General features: G+C 31.4%; 1 protein-coding gene across 2 annotated transcripts in view; it reads right to left on the reverse strand.

Moving 5' to 3' along the window:
- LOC147065911 (alpha-tocopherol transfer protein-like) overlaps positions 1-25,551 on the reverse strand; it is a 99,438-nt gene that overhangs the window by 10,529 nt on the left and 63,358 nt on the right. For both annotated transcript variants that reach the window (XM_085955932.1, XM_085955931.1), the window contains exons 2-3: positions 7,436-7,615; positions 2,798-2,892 (exon numbers count right to left, since the gene is read on the reverse strand). In XM_085955932.1, the coding sequence (XP_085812058.1) occupies positions 2,798-2,892; positions 7,436-7,604 (264 nt within the window). In that variant the 5' untranslated portion in view covers positions 7,605-7,615. The remainder of the gene's footprint in view (positions 1-2,797; positions 2,893-7,435; positions 7,616-25,551) is intronic.

The following is a 25,551-nucleotide window of genomic DNA, read 5'->3' on the forward strand; positions in this document are numbered from 1 at the left end:
TATAAAAAGTTATTTCGATACCATTATTGGTTGCTAGGGGGTCCTAGAAACTAAATTATTAAATAATATATATGTGCGTTACTATGAAAATCAATATGAAATGACATTTCATTATTCAGTATTTCTATCAAGTACAATTTTTTTTGATTGTTTCAGCTAGTCAAGTCAAGTTTATATGATTCAACAGAAAATTTAAAAACGTTGTATATAAAAAGTTCTTACTAGCTTGTAATTATTATTTAATTTTGTCAAAATAATGATCAGTTTGATAGGTATGAGGTGTTTGGGTGAGTAAAAATCATATAATGGCACATCATCTTCTAAATATCTTAAGTATTATATTTGGCTCCAGTTTTAGTAATATCTTTATTTTATTAAGTATGTAGGTACTTCTATCATATACTTTTTACCTTTGTCATTTTGTATAAAAAAGGCTAAAAAAATACAAAAACCCATATTTTCTTGATTCCACTGATACACAAAATTGACTTAAAATATAAATTAATAATAGGAAAATTCAATACCTATAAATATTTGAAGGATTTATTTGAATTAAATGAATTGTATCGATTATTGTAGTAATCACTGTGCCTTTTTAAGTGATCTTCAAAAATTCATGCTGCCTCCAATGGGATATAATGTATTTTATATTTATTAAAAAAAAACACAAACATGTGTATTATTTCAAACACCTTTTGTTTATGTGAAATCTACTTTCAATATTGTGAATATATCGATATTAGTTATTATAATATTTCGATAATCTCAATAGACCCTACAAACGCGCCATCTCCGTTCTTTTATCAACACTGATCTTAATCAGATTTTTATAGATACTATGAAAGCTTTCGAAGATCGTCTTGATGGTGGCCGACCTCCGCTAGGGGATGGCACAATAAGAAGAAGAAGAAAGCTTTCCTGTGGGAAATCATAACAATTATACTCTAAAATAAAATTATTCTTAAAATTTATAATAAAAAAAGCAATGAAAATCTACCACCCTTCCAGATATGTTAATAAAATGAGTAAAAATATTCTCATTTGTACAATATTCGATATAAACACAACATATAATAATATATATTTTACATAAATAGACCGATAAAATTGATATTTTCAATAAGCTTTAACGTGTGGGTTTATGCTGTAGGTAATTGATATTTTACCTTCGCGCTTGATTTATCTTCAGCTGTCAGTTTGTGAAGGGAACTGTTACAAAGTAACAAAGGACGCGACCTGTGAAACCTGTCTTATTTATATGCAGAAGGTTTGAGTCTGGGCTTACTGATGGTGTCATGTTAATGCTAAATTCTAGTAACAAGATTTTAATGACCTTAATCTAAATTGTTAGTCAAGGAATGTTATTTTTGTGGCTCTAGATTCCGTTGTCGATTATGGCTGTCTCTCGCAGAGGTTTCTAATCAGATTTATTTTCACAACTAATGATTGCCAGGGGCGGCTCTACCTTAGGGGTTGTAGGGATCATCCCCACATCCCTATTATGTCAAAAATACACATCTAATATTTTTTTTAAATATTATTACCTAATTTTTTTATACATCTCAACTTGTCACTATTTTATTGATATATTTATTATTATTGTAAAATAAAGCAGCTGTTGTAAATTATGTAATTATATTATGTCGGATTTCCGTGGCAATAAAATAGTAGAACCTATTTACAAAAGAAAACTATGGCGTCTATTTCTCGCTGAACGGGATGATTGAGTACCATCCCGTCTCCGCGATACATAATAATATGTCGTTATACAAAGCATTCGAATGTATTAGCATTAGTATGCGCGAACAGGAGAGCAATTCGAATAACCCCGAGAGAGTAAAAATAATTGAGGAATCAACGGGTTTTTAACATAATATAAAATTACCCAATAATAAAAATCATTATATTAAATAGCTTGGTACATAATTTGTAATATGAGAAAGTAGGTGGGTATGTTTAATAATTAATGGCTAAACTCCGCCATCTATAAAGTCGTCCAGCCGCCACTGGTGGTTGTCAACCAGCTCAGGATCAAACAAACATAAATTTTAAAGACACGTAAGTAGTTTACTTTCTGCTTCCCATCTATCGCGGGAAGTACCTAAGTTATATTTTATTATTATCATGTAATATCGAAATTCTGATATCAAATTAGACTACGCACAGATTTGTTTTTCTTGTATAAGAATACATAATATTAGATAATATGGTAATGGTTAGTTACGCCTAAACTGAACCATAATCGATAAAAAATATTCTTCTATCCATAAAATATCTAAAATTATGTATGACTTTATGGAATAATTTTAAATATTGTATGGATAAAAGAATATTTTTCGACTATTATCTACTATGGCTTGGATCAGGCAGGGTTTAAATTTAAAAACTAACAAACAGTATTTACACATTGAAGTCTTATTTTAATGAAAGTCAATACGTTTGACTCAGAAAGTTTATAGCACTATTTATATTGGATTTTAACAGCCTACTTTCACCCTTTGCCAGTGATAATATATACAACATAATAATATATGAGGTAATCTAAGAGCGCTCAGTATCGCTCTTTGAGGTTATATCTAGAATATCACGGAGTCACGTAAAGCAAAAAATTTGTAATTATACCTGAATATTCCATAATAAAAACTTATGATGTACCCCAGAGCGATATATGCACTGTAGGGTTGACATGGTGAGGGATGCATGCCATGGCACTGGATCGAGGGAGCTGGTGCAACCTAATCTATGTATGCTTTTAGGCTGGAGCCTGACAACGCGAAATAAGTAAATATATCATTACCAATTGGCACGCGGGTTCAGGATAATATTTGCAGGGTCTCAGAAACCGGATCAACCATACGTCATTATCCAACGGCACGTGAAGGTCATGTTCATCTGGAAATAATAAAAAAATCAGTGAGTGTGGGCGAGTCAAAAATAGAAGAGGCCTTTTATTCAAGACAACAGGATTTCGGCCTCCCAGAAAGCCGCTAAATACTACTTATAGACGTAGATAGGCTGTTGAGATTCGACATAAATAGTGTACCATAAACGTTGGCAGTAATAGATATTTGTTTTAATTGAAATGAGACTATAAATTGCAGATTTCTTTGGTTAGTTTATTAGATAATGATTTTTTAATTACCACCTTTAAAATGCACGTTAATTACATTGATCAACCGCCTGGTCAATACGCGCCACGTGCGTCTTCAGCATCCAAAGTATTAAATCATATATAATCATAGATAGAAACATATTTTTTAACGATTATAGTTTGGTTTAGGCAGGGATTAATGAATTCTAAAAAACTAACACCACCTGTAATAATGTATTCTTATTTCAACGAAAACAAATAAGTATGAGTGAAAAAGTGTGCAATATTTTTGTCGGATCGCCAATAGCATACATAAGCTATTGCTTTGGATAAGGCAGGGTTTAATTGAATTTTAAAAAACTAACCAGCACCATCTGTAAATTGTATTCTTAGTTAGAAAACAAACAAGTATGACTGACAAAGTTTAGTGTCCACTATTAATGTCAAATTTTAACAGCCTACCTCTACCCCTCGCCACTGCTATATATATATAATGTATACGGTGGAGCTACGGGATACTGGTACGACCTGGAATTACGCAAGAAGATTGGCGAGCGACAGGGATTCTTGGAGGTGCCTTTTGGTGTAAAAGGCGGACGTGGCTGAAGTAAGAAAAATATAGAGCGTAAATAATTGTAAATCAACTAAAAAGTGAATAACTATAGGGCCTAAAAATGCCAAAAGGCAATAGTAGAAAACTTAAATCAATTCGAATTTAAATTAAAAATCCACCAAGTACCATCAGTCGATAGCATTTGTCGAGGTATTTTTAGGACAGCACTATTTCTAGAAATCAGCTAGTAATACTTAATAAGTTAATTGTCTTGTTACATAAAAAATTCTAGTAATAATGACATTTGCTCAGTTCAGAATATGATTTAACAATAATTAAAAGTGTCACTTATAATTAATTCATTTACCTGGGATTTGCACCCGGATATTAATTATTCCGTACGTTTTTTAAAGTATCGTGTCTCTAGTAATTTGTAGGTGAAGGCTTTAGTTCACAGTGGCCGTGACTTTCCTATTCATTAAATAATATCATTATGTGTAAATCATAAGGTTACTTTGACTAATTGATACGTTTATCTTATTGATGATTATTAATTCAATTATGATTATTTTAAACATATTCTTCGAATACAAAGTCAGTTCACAGACATAAGACATATCTTTTTGAAAACATTCTTAACATATCAGTAACTATGTTAATTACTAGGTACTACTAGACTAGATTCATCACCTCAAATATAGTAAAAATATATTGACATTGTAGCCAAATTACGACATAGTATTAATATTTGTATGATGGTACATTTATTAATATTCTAATTAGGTCAACCACGAAAAAGGGTAATATCTCAGATTGCGTCCCTCGAAGCCCAGCGCGTAAGGCATTGGGCTTTTATCTGTGAGCTCCGGATTCGATTATTGGCGAAGTCACAATACTTACAATATGTTCATGTGATTTTCTCAAAGTTTTTGTAATTGTTTCAATACCCTGCTGTCATTGGCGCATAGCCTGTTCTTTACACTTAGCTCATTCGGTGTATTTCCATGTATCTACTTTATAATTTTGTACCTATTTACTCTTTATACATAATGTTTTTCTAAAACTGCATATAGACTATTAATCTGCAAACCGGCTAACTCCATTTTGGCTAATTGGTCAGGAAGGAGAAGAAACTTAATAATTTAACTATCGAGCGGAATTTAACAATTCCAAAAATACACTTGGATTTTTTTACACATAAGCTGCACTATGAATTATTAATACACTATCTTAGTTTCCCTTTTATATACTTAGAGAGCGGAGTTGGAAAATTAGCACCTGTAGTTGGCTGTTTTGTGTGAAGTTTGAAATTTTGTGTAAGCATAGAAAACATACTTTATAAAAAAATGCCATCAGAATCTCAATTCTTTACTGATTTAATATTTTGTTTTTTTGGTACTGTTCGGTTATACCGGAGGCAGCGGAAAACGCATTTTGAAAATAGTCGATAAACTGGATTATTTGTTAGTTTGGGTTAGTTTAGGTTCGGTTAGGTTGGGTTAGGTTAGGTTAGGTTAGGTTTGGTTAGGTTAACCTAACAAATAATCCAGTTTATCGGCTATTTTCAAAATGCGTTTTCCGCTGCCTCCGGTATAACCGAACAGTACCGTTTTTTTTAATGTCATGTTGCGAACGTCTTAAATTTATAATTTGTAAAGTTCATAAAATCGAATTTGAATTACAAAAAAATGTACTGTTCGGTTATCAGGAATACAGCGGAAACACATTTTGAAAATAGCCGATAAACTGGAGTATTTGTTAGGTTAACCTAACCAAACCTAACCTAACCCAACCTAACCTAACCTAAACTAACCCAAACAAACAAATAATTCAGTATATCGGGTATTTTTAAAATGTATTTTCCGCTGTATTCCTGATAACCGAACAGTACCAAAAAAAATAAAAAAAATTGAGAGAGAGAATATTGTGCGGCCGTTTCTGTGCATATATAAATTGGTGCGAACATAGTATAACTTCAATAATGATAAATGGGTATTCTAGATAATGATAAATTCGGGTGACTCTAGGTGACAACGATGCAAGAATGCCATCTACAAATCATGAAAGTAATATTAGCTCGATTTAATTAAAAAATTGGTATACCTTTTTTGAGTAATTTGAAATACCTCGGATAGTGTAGTTATTAGAATTAAATCGCATTAGTCACAGACGAATCGATAACTTAAAACAAGACACTAAGATGTGAGCTCAAAACAGACAACGTCCAACATTTTTTTCCAATACTTATCTATTTTATGTTTCTAACTTTTTCAGCTAATGTCAAAAGATCATTTTTCTTTTTAAATTTAAATAATGATCTGTGTACAGCTCAATAAAGCATTTAACACTGTGGACAATGGAGGCTAGGTTCAAGCTGTATTGTAATTTTCGCACTTCATTCTTGTGAAAAACAAGTTTCATACAATATTATTATTTCATTCAAGTAGTTAGTAAGTACCTACTTAGTTATTTATTAATTAAAATATTGTTAGATCATTTAATAATTTATCTACACAATAAGTATTCACGTCAGTTATTCAATGTATCGACGATTTAGTTGTAGTAATAACAGATTCGTCACAGTATGGAAAATTCTTATCTAATTTTAATATGGGTCCGTAACCTACTAAACAAAATTACCAAATATGGCTTTTTTTGTAGTCCAAACGCGGTTTCTATGCCCATTATACCTTTCCGTCAATCTATGAAAACTTATTGTAATATTTAATAAAATATTTCTTTTATTCAACGAATAATTAACATGATTTTGAGAATGCAACATTCCATATATTGAATATACATAGCTTGAAAACACCTCAGATATATTATGCCAACTAGAAAAAATCATATTTGAAAAAATGCTCGACGGAAATTGTTGGCAAGTTCAAGTAGACGTTATAACTAAAATATATGGCGAGAGCCGGGCGTCGGTTAGTAATTAAGGTAATTAATATTATTTGATTTAATACACAGAAACCGATAGTCAATAATAATTTCATGTAGGAACTACTAGTTTAAATTGTTGCAATTAGATAGGAGGCTCGTAGCATAATTTTTTTATGCACAGTGGCGCGATACCAGTGGGTTATACGGGTTCAAATCCCGTCGAACATCGTATTTTTTTAAATGTGATTTTTTCTAGTCGGTATAATACTCGTATATTTGAGGTGTTTTCAAGTTATGTATGTTCAGTATATGATTGCAATATGATTTAATATTTTCTATATATTTTATAATGTTCTAGTACTACAGTGTAAGCATCTGTCAAACTCTTATAAGAGCCGATTTTTTTATATGTTTTCTTTTATATGTTATATACATGCAGATATGTATAATACTTTTTTCAGTCCCACCCCTCTGAACACCGCGCAAAATACAATACACCGTATCTGCGCATCTATTCTATTCAAAAGACTGCTATCGACCGCTATCGAGGGTAGTTTTTCACATTTTTGTATCGAAGTATTATAATTTTTACAATAAGTTAGTTGTAATTGTTACAATTAGTGCTATGTTTAAACAGCACCTGTCTTGGAGATGTTAAATTTCAGAGCGAGATAGACAGTTTTGAATGTTTAGACAGCTAACTTATTGTAACAATTATAATAATTCAATACAAACATAAATGGTAAGCTACCCTCGATAATTACGCGGGTGTACCGAGAGGCGGAGTGACTGCGACGTGTGGTTCACCATGATATAAAATAAAAATTTGAAGAGTAGGATATTTAAACAGATACACATAATTCCCACTACATAGCAGCCATCTTATTCTTAATATTCTTACTTACCCTTCAAAAGATCTCTCAGCGCTATAACAGCTTCTCTGGAGATATCTGGATTCTCTCTCAGTTCCTTTCTGGCGACTTCTCTGGCCTCAGGAGACATGTCGTCCAGCTCGAACTGGAAAGTGAAGTCTCCAAACTGGATGCTGGGCAGCTCGTCAAGATCTGACAACATGGTGGCGATTTCTGAAAGATAAATGAGAACGGGACATGAGTGATAATACAATTTTTTTGTATTATGTTGATAGGCTGTTTTGTAGGTTTCGTGAAAATATTCGTCATTCTCAATAGATTGTATGTACGTCAATTTTTGTGTATATCTGTTTAAGATAGCTGAAAATATTTTTTTTTAATATGTAGGTAAGTAAATACTAACGAATTTGAAACTAAAGATGGAAGTGGATGGTATTGTAAGACTACTTAACGGTGACACTTTGAGTTGTCATTCAATCTGACAAATGCAGTCATATCCTACTTTGGGTAATGAAATAAACGACCACGTGGACATCCAAAAATACTGTAGCATTGAATAACTAGAGAAAGAGTGAAAAGATTTAAGGGTGACCTTCATTAAACATAAAATGGTGATGATGAAGATTAATATGTGACTATGTCCTATACTACAGAGTGGCTGTACTTCTATATCGCGCAATATCTTTAATAATGTCGAAGCGAGAATACAGCCTTCAAGTCAATTGAATTCGTAATTTTTGGTCCAGACTTATTTTTTTTATTTGCTTTTTTGTAAGACCGAAACTCTTCGCCTTGGTTACATTATTTTGTATTTAAGTAAGGCAGTAATTCAAGGTGAGATTTTGTAATGTCAGTCGCCCAATAACTCTCGGAAAACGAAACTTTACAGTGTAAAAAATATAATTTACTTAATAATGCGTGTATTTAATTGAACAGTTAATATTGAGAATAATAAATATTTATCAAAGACATTTTATTTAGGGATTGCAATACCAGTTTTTCAAAACCAGTATCCGAGTTTTTTCGATACCGAAATACCGGTTTTAAAAATCAGACAATACCTCAGAGTAATGATATATAGAGAGTGCCTATTTTCAACAAAATGAAGCCGTGTTTCTTGCATATAAAGGCCTGTTCGGACTGTTCCAGCGATTTAGTAGAGTGGCGAGTGATTTAGTGAATTAGTAACAGAAAAGTGTCCGAACACAGTGCATTAGGGAGTGACGTGTCAAAATGAACAAAGCGACGGATATTTCAAAACGGACACCATTCGCGCGACACGAGAGTGCTGCCGTCTCTCAGATAAACTTGTAACTTCAAAAATAATTCAAATGGCACTATACAAAAACGGCGTTGTTGAATTGAATCGATTTATGCTCCAAATTCCTATTGATGAATACTCATTTACATAGGATACCTACCTATTATATTTTTGTGGGTTCATAAATTTTTGTATGCTTACCTATGTATTTTTGTAGTTTGTGTAGGTAATAAATAGGTACTTTATGCACACTAGAATAATGTGTACCTACCTCTTTACCTACTCTAATACTTTCAGCCATCTTTAAGTAGAATTGAATTCATTTTTAGTTAACTCTGTTTTGTATGAAAAGTTATTTCGATACCATTATTGGTTGCTAGGGGTCCTAGCAACTAAATTATTAAATAATATATACGTGCGTTACTATGGAAATCAATATGAAATGACATTTCATTATTCAGTATTTCTATCAAGTACAATTTTTTTTATCGTTTAAGCTAGTCAAGTCAAGTCAAGTTTATATGATTCAACCAATGACATTAATATGGACGAATCATCTGGAAAAGAAAATGACACTCACTTTATTGTCGGGTCTGCCGAATGGCATAATCTGCTCTAACGCCATTACAATAAAGGTGATATTGCTATAAATTCCTGATGCTTTTTGTTGGGTCTGCCGAATGGTTCGGTTTGAACGGGTTCGCTCAAATGAACATTGGCATTAGAAACACTGCTCTAACGCCATTACAATAAAGGTCATATTGCTATAAATTCCCGATGCGTGATATTGCATAATGATATTGCGTGACGTCTACCTATACTTGCTAGCTACTGTATTGAGTGCGTCGTCCATTAATAATGTCATTGGATTCAACAGAAAATTTGAAAACGTTGTATATAAAAAGTACTTTTTTTCTTGTAATTATTTATATCTATATTTAAATTGATTGGTAGATACTTCTGTTTATTCCATAATATATTTCACTAACGCCAGTGTTCAATAGAAAAAATACCGAAATACCGGTATTGGTAGTTTCATTCGGTATTGCAATCCCTTGTTTTATTCTGTACTGACAGATTTTAAATAACATGTAAAACACTTCTGTCAATCTGTAATACGAATGTTAAATGTACAAGTGTTTACCCTTCACATAACGAAATACCAAAGTGTTATAACAAAAAACATGATTCGAAAAAACACGATTTCAATACAAAACCATTATAAATAAGATTTAAAAATAAGAAAAAAAAACGCATTTGCTTATTGAATCAATTGATACGTTTATTATCACAGGAAAAGTTAAATAAAAACCAAAATACGTTTTTGATATTTTAATATAAACTTTGATTTACAAAATTTCGCAGTGCGAAAGTGAAATAGCGGTTTTATATACGTATATTAAATTTGTAGTTTAGGAGACCCCTTTGCAAAATCGTTTCTCTCGTAAAATTTGATTGGAATTTTTATGTAGTTTAATTGGTTATTTAATATTATTTAGTCGAGCCCCAAGATGACCGCGTGGCTTAAGCGTTGGTCTATAATATCGTGGGTCCCAGGTGCGAATCCTGGATCTGGCAAGTACAAAATATATTGTTTGTGTTCGAGTCAGAGTATGGACCTAATAGGTTGAGCAAGTGGCTAACATACATTTCTCGTATTCTCATCATGCTAAACGGGTGGTATTTCCCCCCTGATTAATTGGAAGAAATATTAACAGTCATCATAAACACTACTCGACGAAATTGATATTTTTATATGTTTAAATATGCCAAAAGGGTGAATAATTGTAAATTTGGGGTGTTTGAAGTCTGAATAATCTGTTCAATTTGTTGCAGAGTGATATTTCAAAACACTCATAAAAATGTACATATACCTACTAGTTCAAAATAAAAGACTTTTATGATTTGTTGAAACCTGAATAATAAATAATAAAATAAATAACAAGACATTTGATACCGTTATGTGGTTAGATATTTTTATTTATAGAAAATTTCCACATTACGAAGACCGGTTTCATCTTACGACATTATTAATTAGTGAAAAATAGTTCAACAACACGTTAAATTTATTCAGTTTGTTTGGCATTAAGACATTCACAGATTCTAGAATTCGTAATATTGAGGAACCGGAAAGAAATCCATTATTTAAATTTATTTAAAGAAAACATATTATTAATCTAAAATAAAATTTTCATCATTATTTACGATGCAACTATTTCATATCTCTTTAGCAACTATTTAATTTCATTCTGTCAATTATTTCCAGTTTGAATAAAATTAAAATACCCAATACTCAACAAGTGTTTTATTCATTCTGTTATCTCAGGTCTGTTCTATATAAAATAAAACGTAGATGTGATAGATCCTCCTGATTATTCGGTTAACTGTTGATAATTTCATATATACTTTTTTAGAGTCTAGGACGATTCAGCGCCGGGACAACTGGGCGCCACGATGAAATTCGGAAATGAATAGACGATCGTGTACTGATGATGTACTGTGATCGTGTACTGACGTGTACTGTGATCGGTACTTTAAAAATATATATTTAATATTATTATTTAATAATTGGTTAGAATGAAAATATGCACACGTAAATAATGATTTATATTGTGCATATGTTTAAGTTCCAACGAGAAGAGAGTCCTTTTATTTTACTACGTTTTTATTAGCACATATTCTTGTTTGTCCAGTACAATTTTTTTCTTGTTTGTCCAAGATTTGTATTGGACGATTGAAGATTTTTAATTAACTTCCCGACTAGCTAGACATTTGAAACTTTTATAATATCAGAACACGACGACAATGCATTATTTTAATACTTTTAGCCATCTTTAAGCAGAATTGAATTCATTTTCAGTTAATTCTATTTTGTATGGAAAGTTATTTCGGAAAAAAATCGTAAAAAGTAAAACACTATTATTGGTTACTAAGGGGGTCCTAGCAACTAAATTATTAATATATACGTGCGTTACTATGGAAATTAATATGAAATGTCAAAATGACATTTCAGTATTCTATATTTATTCAGTATTTCTATCAAGTAAAAAAAAAAGTATTTATTAAGGGGGGACATGGACATGCTCAGCGTAGGTCAAGTGGATCTTTTGTTCTATATTCAAAGCATGATCCTGGACATACCTTAAACGTTGTAGATAATCTTTTTATATAATTTTGAAGCCTTATTATCCTTTATATTTATTTTAAGCATTTGATGACTGCATAAAGTATTTTTATTACGTAAAATAGTATTCTTTTAAACTTCTCGCTCTAATGTTTTAAAATATAGTCATATTTCAGTACATAAATGTGCAGTGGTGTTAAGATTTTTTGCATTTATTAATTTTTAAACGCATTTATAAAACCATCAGTATAATTTAATATGTCAACATTATTATAGTGAAATATTTACGATAAAAAATTATATTGATAATCTCTGTGATCCCAAATTTGACAAGAATTAGGCATTTTATTATTCAAAAAATGGGCAAGATTAACACATTTGAAGATAATTCTAAAGATACTAATTATAAGCTATGTCTTTGATAATTCAAGTGTGATAAACATCCTACGAATAATGATTGCTTTATAATAATTATTGACCTAAGAATAAGGTAGTGTTTTTTTGAAATACGCTATTTCTTTTGGCATTCCCCAGTGGTTAAGCTACAATTTACGGCCGTAGCCATAAATTGACAAACTATAATTGAAGTAGGGAGTAAAATGATGTTAACGCGCGTGTTTGAACATGTACCGTTTAAAAATAATCGGTTAGGTATAGGATGAACAGACAATTTAAAAACGTGGTACATAAAATGTTCTTTTATCTTGTAATTATTTATACAAAGCCTCGGGCATGATAATTCTCAATCCGCAATAAAAAAACATTATTTAGTAGTAGATAGAAACTGATTAAAATTCCTCGTCTACTTTATGTAAAAATCGTAACGAACGTTTATTTATTAAACATACATAATTTTGAAAACAATTCTGAGAAAATAATATATTATAACCGATAGATTTTATTTAAAAAAAAAAGTAATACACCCCCCAGAAACCTGCATCTCTCGGGTATCGCGCCCACGCACATAGACCACTATGCTAAAGGAGTCATACTTAATTGTGACAAATTTCAACTTATGGTTTACTCACTGAAGCGCTTTCCAAATTGAGCTACTATTGGCGATCGGCTTTTGTATTTTAAATCAAAGTAGGTTTACTTTAATTATTAACCGACGTCACGGATAATTTTATGTATTAATTCGACAGTGCTGCGTCAAATTCTAATGGCGTCTAGTTGTCCCATACCCCCTTTTTATGGTTGGTTTTTATTAGTGCAGTTCCACCTATTTTATTTACCCACTTAGATAGCATGAGAATTGGTTTAACTTTATAAAAATCTCTTATTATAACTTCCAGCTTATGAATGCTCGTGGAAGCCAGATAAAAGTTTTGGATAACAGGTCCGAAAAGCTTCACATCGGTTGCAAGTGAATCGAGTGAGTAAGGCCGTTAAGTGATACAGAGATTCCTATCAACAAAACGCAGATATGAATCTCTCTAATTATAGTCAGTCTTTGAGTAAAACCCACACAGAACACAACAAGCATAGTTACCTACTTAAAAGTCTGTTGATACAGTAAGACTTGACTTGACCCCGCTGTGTTACTTTACATTTTAATTATTGTTATGAAGCCATCACGCGACTTGCAACGCTGTAACCTCAAACGATGTTCGAATAATCATTTTGAATGTTCACTGCAAGTTGCGGCGATGAAAAGTCGACAATCGCAGTGATCCATCTGATGTAAAATTACCTAAAGTTCGGATCAAATTGAGGTGCATGTCGCCTACTGTCACGCTCTCGCGGCGACAAATTTAGTCTATGGTTTCGTCATTTTGCAGAATATTTTGAACGATCACCATCTCTGTAAATTCACCGAAGAAAGCCACTGATGAAGAGTGCCAACTATAATATATTAGTAATTTGAATTAATATTAATTATTCATGTAACAGATTTTACGTATGTGTACGTTAAAATTACTTACGATATGACACCCAGAGATAATATTTTGAACGGAACCAAACCTGCAGACCATAGATAATAGACAACATTCTTATAGAAAATACATAGTGCCAACCGCTAAAAACAAAAAAAAAACCTGATTTTGACATGTCAGTCGAAAAGTGTAGGCATGTAGAAGATGATAAAAACGTTCATTGAGCCATGCAGGTGTCGAAGCAGTGCAGTTCAACGTGAGGTGACCTCATTGTACTGGTGATTCCGCAAGTATTTTGTCACTAACACATTTTTACGTTGAGGTATTTATCGATACAAGAGATATTCTGTGGGTCTATTCTATACTTATCGAACACTAAATTGATAAATAGTATCAAACTAAGGGTAGGTTTGTATCAAAATATTAGCACTTATTGTAACAATTACACGAAGCCGGTTTTTATTGTTGCAATAAGTGCGATATTTTAACAGCAGCAAGATAGGTGCTGTTAAAATATAGCACTTATTGCAACAATAAAAACCGGCTTCGTGTGATTGTTACAATAAGTGCTAATATTTTGATACAAACCTACCCTAAGTTTGATAATATTTTTCACTTTATCACTTTAGCGGTCGATAAGCATAGAATAGACCCACTGAAAAGGCTTGTCAGCCATATTTTAATGCTGTTTTTTTGGATGAAACTAAATCGTATTTTAATAAAAATGAGGGGTGATACTATTATATCTCAGGCACTTTTAAAATAAAAAGAAAACCAAACGTTACATTTTCCAATAAAACCTACTGATTCTTTTATGTTTTGTTTGTTTTATAAATATTTTCATCATAAATATTATTAATAATATTAATCTGACAGGGAATTTCATTTCACTTGTTTCGAATGTTCTATGTTTAAATAATTACAAGATAAAAAGAACTCTATAAACCACGTTTTTAAATTTTCTGTTGAATCATATAAACTTCACAATTCTATGTATTAATAAAAACTTTTTATTGTACTTGATATAAATACTGAATAAATATTATAGAATACAGAAATGTCATTTTGACATTTCATATTGATTTCCATTGTAACGCACGTATATATTAATAAATTAGTTGCTAGGACCCACTTAGCAACCAATAATAGTGAGTAGTAAATATTAATTTTAACGAAATTTTTCCGAAACATACAAAACAGAATTAACTGAAAATGAATTCAATTTTGCTTAAAGATGGCCAAAAGTACTAAAAGAATGCATTGTCGCCGTGTTCTGATATATTCTAAAAGTTTTAAATGTCTAGCTAGTCGGGAAGCTAGTTAAAAATGTTGGACAAACAAGAAAAAATTTGTACCGGACAAACAAGAATACGAGCTAATAAAAACGTGGTAAAAAATCAGGTTCGTTTACACTAAAATCAAACACTTCCTCTTTAGTTATACCTATATACTCCCTTGTTACTTTATTATACTTTGTGACATTTATAGTCTCGTTTTCTTTTCGTTTGGATTATTTAACGCTACCAAGAAGAATGTCGAAAATAGTATATTTAATATTATATCTCATGCATCTACACAACATCTCATGCATATACACACTACAGAATGATTTTTCTGGTGTATATATGCATGAGATGTTTTCAAATTATGTATATGCAATAGATAGAATGTTTTATTCTCAATTCTTGTGTCTTATTCGTTGAATAAAAAATAGTTTACTAAATTATTAGCAAGTCTAAGTACGTTATAAAATCTAAATTTTGAAGTAATCCGCGACGTCGTTTAGTAAGGAATTAGTTGATACCTACCTTAATTTAATATATTAAAACCGATATCCAACATTATAAAGCAATTTGATAAGCATTTAATGTAAAAACTACTAGTTAAAATCATCGTAATTGACAGGATGCCCGTAGCTTAATTGGAAAGCATATTGGCGCGAATTCAACAGATACAGTTTCAAGTCCCGCCAGGTGTCATATTTTTTTCTACAAAATGATTCTTTCTAGTGTGTAGGTATATGCAAGAGATGGCTTCAAAGTATATTTAATATATATCGTCTCTGTTCTGGCAGAACACACTAACTGGAGAATACTAGTTTTGAGTAATTTGACTTTGAAGTTGTTAAAATGTTAAAATAATGGTCTATCATGTGAGTTTATTAAGTAATCGTTAAAAGGATGACTTTAAAATAAAGACTGTTTATTTATGAAGAAGGTTTCCAGACAGTAAAGCTTGAAATAAGGAACATTTTGGTACTAACTCAATATGTCATTTTTTCGATTTAGTGTTTTCTGCTAGAACAGTGACGATATTATTATGTTACATTCATAAATCTTGTGTCTTTTGTTGAATAAAAAAAAATGTTTATTAACACATTGACTGCTGACTAGATAACTTCTTTTTAATTACCACATTTAAATAACATGCCAATTATATCGTTATGCGCTTGACGCGTCGTTAGCGTCCAATGTATTTTAATAGTCTATTTTTCAAAGCGTATAATTATCAATGACATTATTAATGGACGACGCACGCAGTACAGTAGCTAGCAAGTAAATTCGCCCATAGTGACATTCGCACGTGCATAGGTAGACGTCACGCAATATCTATTATGCGATATCACGCATCGGGAATTTATAGCAATATCACCTTTATTGTAATGGCGTTAGAACAGTGTTTCTAGTATCAATGTTTGTTTGAGCGAACCTGTTCGAACCGAACGATTCGGCAGACCCGATAAAAAGTTTCGGGATATAGCAATATCACCTTTATTGTAATGGCGTTAGAAAAGATTATGCCATTCGGCAGACCCGACAAAAAAAGTGAGAGTCATTTTTTTCCCAGATGCTTCGTCCATATTAATGTCATTGGTAATTATACATTTGAAACAATATTACAATATAATTACGATAGTAGTTATTTATTAAAATTTAAAATAAAGGAGACTTTATAGATTAGATTTATTGTGATCGATAATTTATTGTATTTTACCGTTGCTTTAAGAAAAGAATTTTCTTCCAAAAATACATTTTAAAAGATCTATACCGTAAATCAAAAAAATTGCATTGGAAACCCGGGTCATTCACACGCGTTGGTATCAGCTGATATGCACTCCTCTACCTTTCAAGGTTGGTACATATTATGCGTGTTGAGTCTTTATAGTTGTGTTTATTTTGATTGAAACACGAGATCCGATATTATGATGGTATTATTAGGACAAGGATGACTTTGCGGTTAGAATAAGTAATTAATTACCACAATGTATTAATTGAAGCAGAATACTGACACGATAAATTCATTAAGTTGTTCTTCCAACACCAGCTGTATCACATTATATATATATATGGGCAAGCCGCAAAGTTCGCCGTATCTGTTTCAAATATCACAAAGCAGTGCTTTTCCTTTTGTGAGGATCGCAACAATACTATACAGATTATAATTATATAAATCTAAACTTTCTCCTCAAAACTTGAATACATTTATCGAATTTACGAGTATATATTTTTACTGCTTGTGTGTCAATGCAATGTTGCAATTCGAGTGATTAAAGTCAGACAACGTTATCTACAAAAAAAGTGTTTTTTTTTAGATAACGTTATTTTACATTTATGGCTACATGATAGTCAAACAAAATTATGTCAATCTTTTCTAATTTCTTATTAAATCGTCAGTAAAGTTTAACGCTAACTACATAAGTTACCCTTGTTTTCATATTTTTTTTAAACTATCCCTATAAATTTAACATCATCATAAGCAAGATAAATGTACAATACACAATAAATTATAAAATATTAACATTAGGCTTTAAATAAACATTTCCCTTGTTGAGTTACAAGAATCTAAAATAACGATTTTTGGCTCTCCTGTAAAGTTGCACTTTTGTAGATGGTGTTGTTTGACACTAAGACTTCGAATTGGTAGATTGATTTAGCTATTTACGAACTGTAAGAATATTATGATAAAATGAGACAAAAACCATTTCGACAATAATTATAATAAAAAATAGAAAACATTCTCTAGTCAGCTAAAAATATATATTGAAATATATCTACTGGGCCATGGATCCGCCAAGTTTAGGAAGTTTAAGGTCTAATCTAATAAACTTTTTATGATAGTTTTTGATGGGTTAGTGTCCTTTATACTTTATGTCACTAAACTTGAACGATTCAAAGAATGAGTACTTTCATTTACAATTACCTCTGATATAAATAATATGATAAAAAATTACTGAAATTGTCGTATGTTAGCAGTTTAAAATGAAAATATCTATATCAGGCATATTATATTATATAATAATAGCTACGACGTTGATATCCAGTTCAATAAAAATATAATTGATTGCAGACTAACACATTTATTACAAATATTGTGCACCACTGATTTACATAATATACACAATTTATAACAGTGTTTCTCAGTCTGTGATATACGTGGTATACAATTGCACATTTATTTATTAAAAATATTTGACTTATTAGTGACACGTGCGGTGTTACTATTCATTTTGCGATTCTAATATGTAGGTATGCTTTAATTTTTGTGTATTTAAAACAGTAGTCATTTGTAATCTGTACGCCAAAAATACTATAATTTTACATTATTTCGTACAAAAAATATCTCTTATATTTTGACAGCTTAATCTGCAAACCAGCTAACTGCACTTTTGACCAAAAATGAGATGATGGCATTTTATTATTAATCATGTGACCGTTGGAACATGTGAGACATCTGCATCTACGCAGTAGTACGATAGTGACGAAAACTACAAAGCGCAAAACATATTAATTAACGTTTATCAATTTTCACAACCGGTCAAATAGCACCATACAATGACAACATCGCGTCTTGCTTGATGAAAGAGATTGGCAGCACTTTTACGTGTAAATAGTTATTATCGCGATAGTTTAAAATACACACTATTGGTGCCAGTAAATCCATGCACGTGTACAGGCGCCACAAGTTGATAATTAATAGCAACCGTAATAATAATCATAATGTCTCTACATAATTGGACCGCATTAACTAAAAGATTATTTATTAAGTATACGTAACATGTTGTAGTTTGGGAAATACTGCTCTATATTAAAATAGGTACCCATTTTGACTAAGAATGTCGATGACGTAAAACAGAAATCGTTTAATTCACATTGTTTATTAGCAGACTAGATATAATTATAAAGCCAAAAAATATAATATATAATAATATACTGATATTCTGGAAGACAGTTGTAAACAGTAACCTGTTTTTTTAATTGACCAAGAAAAGATGAAAAAAACTCCCACGTACAATACCTTGTACCGGTTGCAATTTCTTATCAAGAGTAAACGAAAAGCTTTTCAGGTCAAACGGGTTATTTTATTAATTAATTGTCCTTTAAATGTATAGGTATATAATTTTAAACCTATTTTCAGAAGCTAGTATTTTTACATATTTTGTCAACAAAAGCTCCAACCGGCTTCATTTACACTACGTAGAATGTATGCAGAATTATAGATTTTAAACACAAGATAGATGAGCGTTTTGATTCTATCAATAATTTATTAAGGCTATACTTCAGTTGAGGCATGGTCTAAAAAGATCGTGGCTAGGCGATGCGCGGATTGTGCAAATGACGCGTGCCGAACGAAATATAATTTGTCATAAAAATCCAACATGCGTCTATTTAATGTTATGTTTATTGTTATATTAATAATAATAAAAGTATATTCATTGACATGTTATCGTTTTTAAGTACATACGTAAAGTTTTTTTAGTCATCTTTACACGATTTAAGAATATTTTCATCCGACGCCATGACAAAACACATCGACGTGCGGATACCTCGACTGTCGGTCTCCGATTGGCGACTAGTGAGAAATTTCATCGTACCTACTAACTGTTAAAAATTATTTGCCGTTTCACTGAAGTCCGCTCTTAAATTAGTCGTTAAAAAGATATCGTATATTTATGAATAATAATCCTATAATGACAAATTATGACACGTCAATTAATACTAATTAATGAAACAGAATTTTAATTAATTACACAGAATTCGCTAGCTATTTTTGTTTCACACCTTAATAACAGTGACCACTATTTCATTGATTCTTATCCGGTGAGACAAATTATACGAGCCGAATTGCTTTCCATTTCTGATTCAGTTAAAATAGTTTTTTTTAGCTTTTCTGTGACTTGTAAATTTTCTTTTCTGAATCGCAGAATAAAATACAAAACTTTTTTTAAATTCAAACGAATAATTCACAAGCTGATATAAGAATTTTATTGAACATACATAATTTGAAAACACTTCAGACAAATATACGAACCAATAGAAGAAAAAAATTTTTTTTTTAATACGACACCCACCAGGATTCGTGCTTACGTACATTGACCACTACCCTATAGGAATCTTATCTAATTGCGACGAATTTTAACTAATGGTTCTTAAAATACTCTCTGAAGCGCTTTCTAAATTGCGTTACTATTGGGTATCGGGTTTGTATTTTAAATCATTGCGGGTAGGTATTGAATTACCGTTATTACTAACCGACTCCAAGATTTTTTGTTTACCTTATTTGAACTTCTAATAATTGAATTAACTATTTCTTAACTTAATTAACTATTCCGATCCAGCGAATCCTGCTGTCATATTTCAAAAAAAGATTTTTCTATATATTTCTCAGAAGTGATTTCAAATTAAATATTAACTACCTACCTACGGAACCTTTTTAAAGTTTACTAAGCTATCTTTTTTTGTATAATGTAAAAAAATATTTTGTTTAATTATAAAATGACCTTCTCCGAAGTAAATGCAAACGCAATCAATTGAAAATGTATTATTCATTGATTCACTGATATATCTACAAGATACACCATCCCATATAATAACTAACATAAAAATTTGTACTTTTTCCATGATCACCCTTATTGCAACTTATTGCAATGTATTTAGGTATGGCTCATCTTTAAGTACATGCAACATGTATTAAAACCAGTGACGTCCCGTGGGGGTAGGCAGATTGAGCGTCGCTTGGGGGCGGCATTTACCCAAAGGGCGGAAAATCAAGGAGAATAATTAGGTATATATAGAAATAGCTACCTAAACTTAGTAATAACGGAAATATCTTTCCATTAAAAAAATCAGCTCACTGGTTGGAAACAAAATGTATTACTTAGGTACTTAGTGTGACACCCCCGTATGGTCCCCATTTGGGGATGTCTTTGTGTATCTGGAGACGCCCGAATCGGTATCAAAGCCAACAAATAATAAAGCGCTGATTACGAAAATAAATAATGTTAAAAGTCGGCCGGCAACATTGTCTTTGACCGTTGGAGATATGCAACGTCGCCCAAGAAAAAAAAACCGTTGGGAATGATTTTTCAAGATGGCGCTCAGATCGCGACAAGCAGCAAAAACCGCGAGCACGCCGATTTCGTACAGATAAAATAAAATTATTAAAAAATGTAACCATATAGTATAATAAACGTAAATAAACTCGCCGCTTCCATCACAATTCCGGTGACTCAATTATCCACCTTCATCCCAAATACAGACGATAAAAAAGAAAACAAAACACAAAGTGACAGTTGAGAAAATAATTCTCTTACCGAAATGGAGGGGAGTGATATTAGGTACCATAAACGTTTTAAGAGGACTTTATTTTTTTTGTCGGGTTCAAGATGTCTAGTTTACTTCCGTTGTCCTTGGACGTCACGTTTTTGGTGAACAGCAGTGACACGTGCATACCTAATTTAAAATTTATCTAAATATATTATTTGCCAGTCACTCGTGAGTTTTGGAAGTTGTCAAGTGTATTTATAAATGTACGTATCTGAAACCGTAGACTCGCAATATTGTCTATTGAACCAGAGATGGCATTTAAAATAGGTTTAGTAGTATATCTTGTTAGTAATCCAGTATCCATATAACACATTTCTTAGATATTGGAGTCATGAAAGGATGATAAAAAGTACTGTATAAAAAAATGTGGCGGCATTTTGTCTAGGGACGTCACTGATTAAAACAATTTTCTGACAATATATCTATAAAATTTAATTATTTCCTTTTATTTTGAATTAATTATTAAAAAAAAATGAATACTAATAAACGGAGCTTAAAAAATAGTCCATATAACAATGGAAGTAAGACTCATTTTTTCTGCCACTTTCATTCGTATTTATTTGTTATTACGAAAGAATTAAAATTTTATTGAATGATTAAAGTCAAGGCATCCAAAATTTTGTAGCTATTTTATTTTTCAAATAGTACGTCAATTCATTGATTAATTTAGCGTTTGTTTATCAAACCGATTTTTTTTTTAGTAGTCTGAAGAAATGTTAACAAATAGTTTTATCAGCATGCAAATTAAATTAAGCCCTTTATGTCGTTATACAAAATATTAAACATTTTTCAGTTTACAGATGGCTTTGCAAGTTCGTTATTAATAATTCATATGGGTATAATAATATTATGAATTCAATTCAGACATCTGCGAACCATACTAGAGATTTTTGTCACTATTTTATCATCACAGATGTTTAACAATATTGTATTTTATAACTACAAGTTATTTTATACTAAAGAACTTAAACTATTTTCCTTTCTACAATTTATTATTTAAATATTTATTTCACAAATAAAAATGTCTTTCTTTATTCTGATTTTGATTCACTCAAGTATATCTGGTAAGTAAGTAATTTTGTAATTAGTGTAAAGTGAATAAATCAGCTTTGCACAGTCTTGTGTATAAACACGAGTATAGCATTTTTTTTTTACATATTACATATTAAATTAACGAAATAAACTAACCATTCGTAGCTAAACGTTTGAATGAGCATTAATATATGTATTATATTATCAAGGAAATAGAAAATACTACAAAATGCGGAAAACCGATCTAAGTATAACTAATTAAGGTTTTTATTTTCAATAAATACTTTTAATAAACAAAAATATTATTTTGAATGTGTAAAAACAATCGTAATATAAAAAGAGGCACTTTAACGATGGTTATAAAACTAATATTAAAGCGATTTTTATTTTAATGTGCCACCTACAATATTTGAAATGAATTAAAATTTAAATAATCATAATAAACTGAATAATTCACATACATACCTACACTGGAAAAATTTCAGAAATATAAGTATGTGAAAATAAACCACGGATTGGGGTTTGAACATACGCTTTTCGTTTTTGACCATATCCGATCCTAAAAAGATCATAATATGGGCCTCCACAGAGCGGAGGTTTGTCACGTACTCAACCTATTAGCTCCACACTCTGACTCGATATTGATAGACAAAATGTGTATTTTCCAGACCCAGGATTCGAACCTGGGACCGATGATATCATAAACTAATGCGTTAACTGCTCGGCCAGAGTTTACTTACTAATATATAATTATATTATTATATACGGCAACTGCAGATGTTATAAATTTCGCCAAATCTAATTTTCTGTTACGTTGTTGTCTTTGCGATTTTTTTATTTTATTTAACAGAGTTACGTACCTTCTGAATGAAAAGCAATCCATTTTAGATACTGGCCCTACGCTCTATCTGAAGCCGTGTGTGCGGGGGGGGGGGTGTCTGATATCGCGTTTGATAAAAATTACATGATGGTTTTTAAGGTGCATTTGATGCAGAGAAATGGCCCAGTGGGTTGGGCGTTATGGCTAATATAATCATTCTTCTCAAAAATCTGTTAATGAAACCGTCACTCTGTTGAGATCTAAATAATGGTAGGTAATTTACTTATGTTTATATCACAGTCACGATGGAATATTAATATTCTTCTTCTTCTTCTTTCGACCATGTCCGATGCCAATAGGATCATATGGGCTTCCACAGAGTAGAGGTTTGTATTAACAGATTTTGTTTTTTACGAGAAATGGATGTCAGCCACTTGCTCAACCTATTAGGTCCATACCCTGACACACACAAATTGAAAAACAATATGTGTACTTGCCAAACTCAGGATTCGAACCTGGGACCCACGGCGTTATAGTCCAATGCTTAAGCCGCGCGGCCACAGTGGGCCAATATGATGAAGTCAAAATAATGGAAACTATTAAGAATTAACTGACAAATCTGTTTATTTTACTAATAAAACTAGAATCACTAATACCTACTCACTGAAAATACTACATTGTTTCTCGTTGTCAGCCTACTATTTACATCAAAATATTGTTGTTTGTTAAAAATACGATAATTATACACAAAACTACTCGGGCTTAACTGATTAAAATTAAATTGAAGGTTAATATTATTAAATTAAAAACAGTGAATAAACAAGAACAAAAAATCTAACGTCCACATTGTTGACACCTGAATAATTAGTATTTATTTCATGGTATGGACGCTAAAACGTAAGATATCAAAAAGAGTTAGGTGTTTTAAGATGTGACTGTATATATTATCTTCAAAATTCCTTGGATTGATAGATTGACACATGTTGATGTCCCCAATCTGATCAAAACTCACAATACCGCAGCCACATGATACAAACACAAAATTACAGCATTAATCAATTCATTATTAAGGGTCGATCAGGGTGGATGTAGTAGAGAAAATTACAAACCTGTGATTGGAGGTAGAGCAGCTCTACCGAAATGTTATAAGTAGCATACGATAAAGCAAAGGCCTAATGACGGTAATGTAGTTAAACAGTAGTTTAATTATTAATATAAGTGAAACAATAACAAACACCCAGGCATTGAAAAAATCACATAAATATTGTGGTATCGAACCCGGAGCGCCCAGATGGAAGACCAGCGCCTTACGCATTGGACTATGAGAGCCGCACCTCCGATAGGGGATGACACAAGACGAAGAATAATTAATTATTTTTATTGAAAATTAATTATTATGGCTATACTACATATTTAGTTATATTGTTATATACCTATACATGAAAACGCCATTTTGTTATTTTTTAACACTTTTAATTCGATTCGTACACTCGCGAAACGGGGAGACCCCCAGTCACTTTGATGCTGATGAAACTGGTCCTGAATAATATTAAAATAAGTGGAACTAGTACTACATAATATTGTGTTTTATTTTGTTAATATCTTACATACTCGTAGATAATATTATGTTATCCATAGAGTATTGATTGGTTACAATACGTGTTATTATTTATAGCTCGCAGTAACCCCAATAAGTAGATAAATTTTTTGACATATTCGCGAGCTCATGTAACGTTGTTTAAGTATTAGATATCCACCATAAAATATGATAAACACATATCGCAAAAATATCCTAAAGACTTGCTTTGGTCTGGTTAACATGATAAATATCACAGATTCTTAAATATTTTTATCGTGTCCAGAAATTTGTACGTATGTAATAACTATCACGCTTCCACGTTAGATGTTGTATCGAAAATAGATGGCCGTGTAGTTTTTTGATCAAATCCATGTTTTAATAAAATGCTTAAAAACTAACATATTACAAGGAAAAAAGAGAAGAAAATAGGTAAGTAAGTAATATTTTAGAAATAAAATCAAATCGCATATATTTATATAGATTTCTGGTAGGTCGTCATAACTATTAAGTCTTACCTATTAAATATAATAATATGATAATAATGATAGCATTATTATAATTCTAATCATGGCTCCCACAAGGGGGGGGGGCTGCCAGGGTTCTAGCCTGGGGGCCCGGGCTCAACGGGGGTCCGGCGTGACGGGTTAACTAAATATTTTAAATAAATACACACCACAAATTTACTCCAATAGAAAAATTCGCCTGCAGCGATTTTTTATTACATGGATATTGAAATTTTAAAATATGTGATTGTACTCGATTTGTCGATATATTATTCTACCCCATAATTCAAGTATCTACTTTTTAATAAATCGCTAAAATACACTGAATACCCACGCATTTACCCACAAA

This window comes from Rhyacophila brunnea, unplaced genomic scaffold (genome assembly GCF_057557595.1).
Source record: "Rhyacophila brunnea isolate RB1 unplaced genomic scaffold, BYU_Rbru_1.0 scaffold_5, whole genome shotgun sequence".
NCBI lineage: Eukaryota > Metazoa > Arthropoda > Insecta > Trichoptera > Rhyacophilidae > Rhyacophila > Rhyacophila brunnea.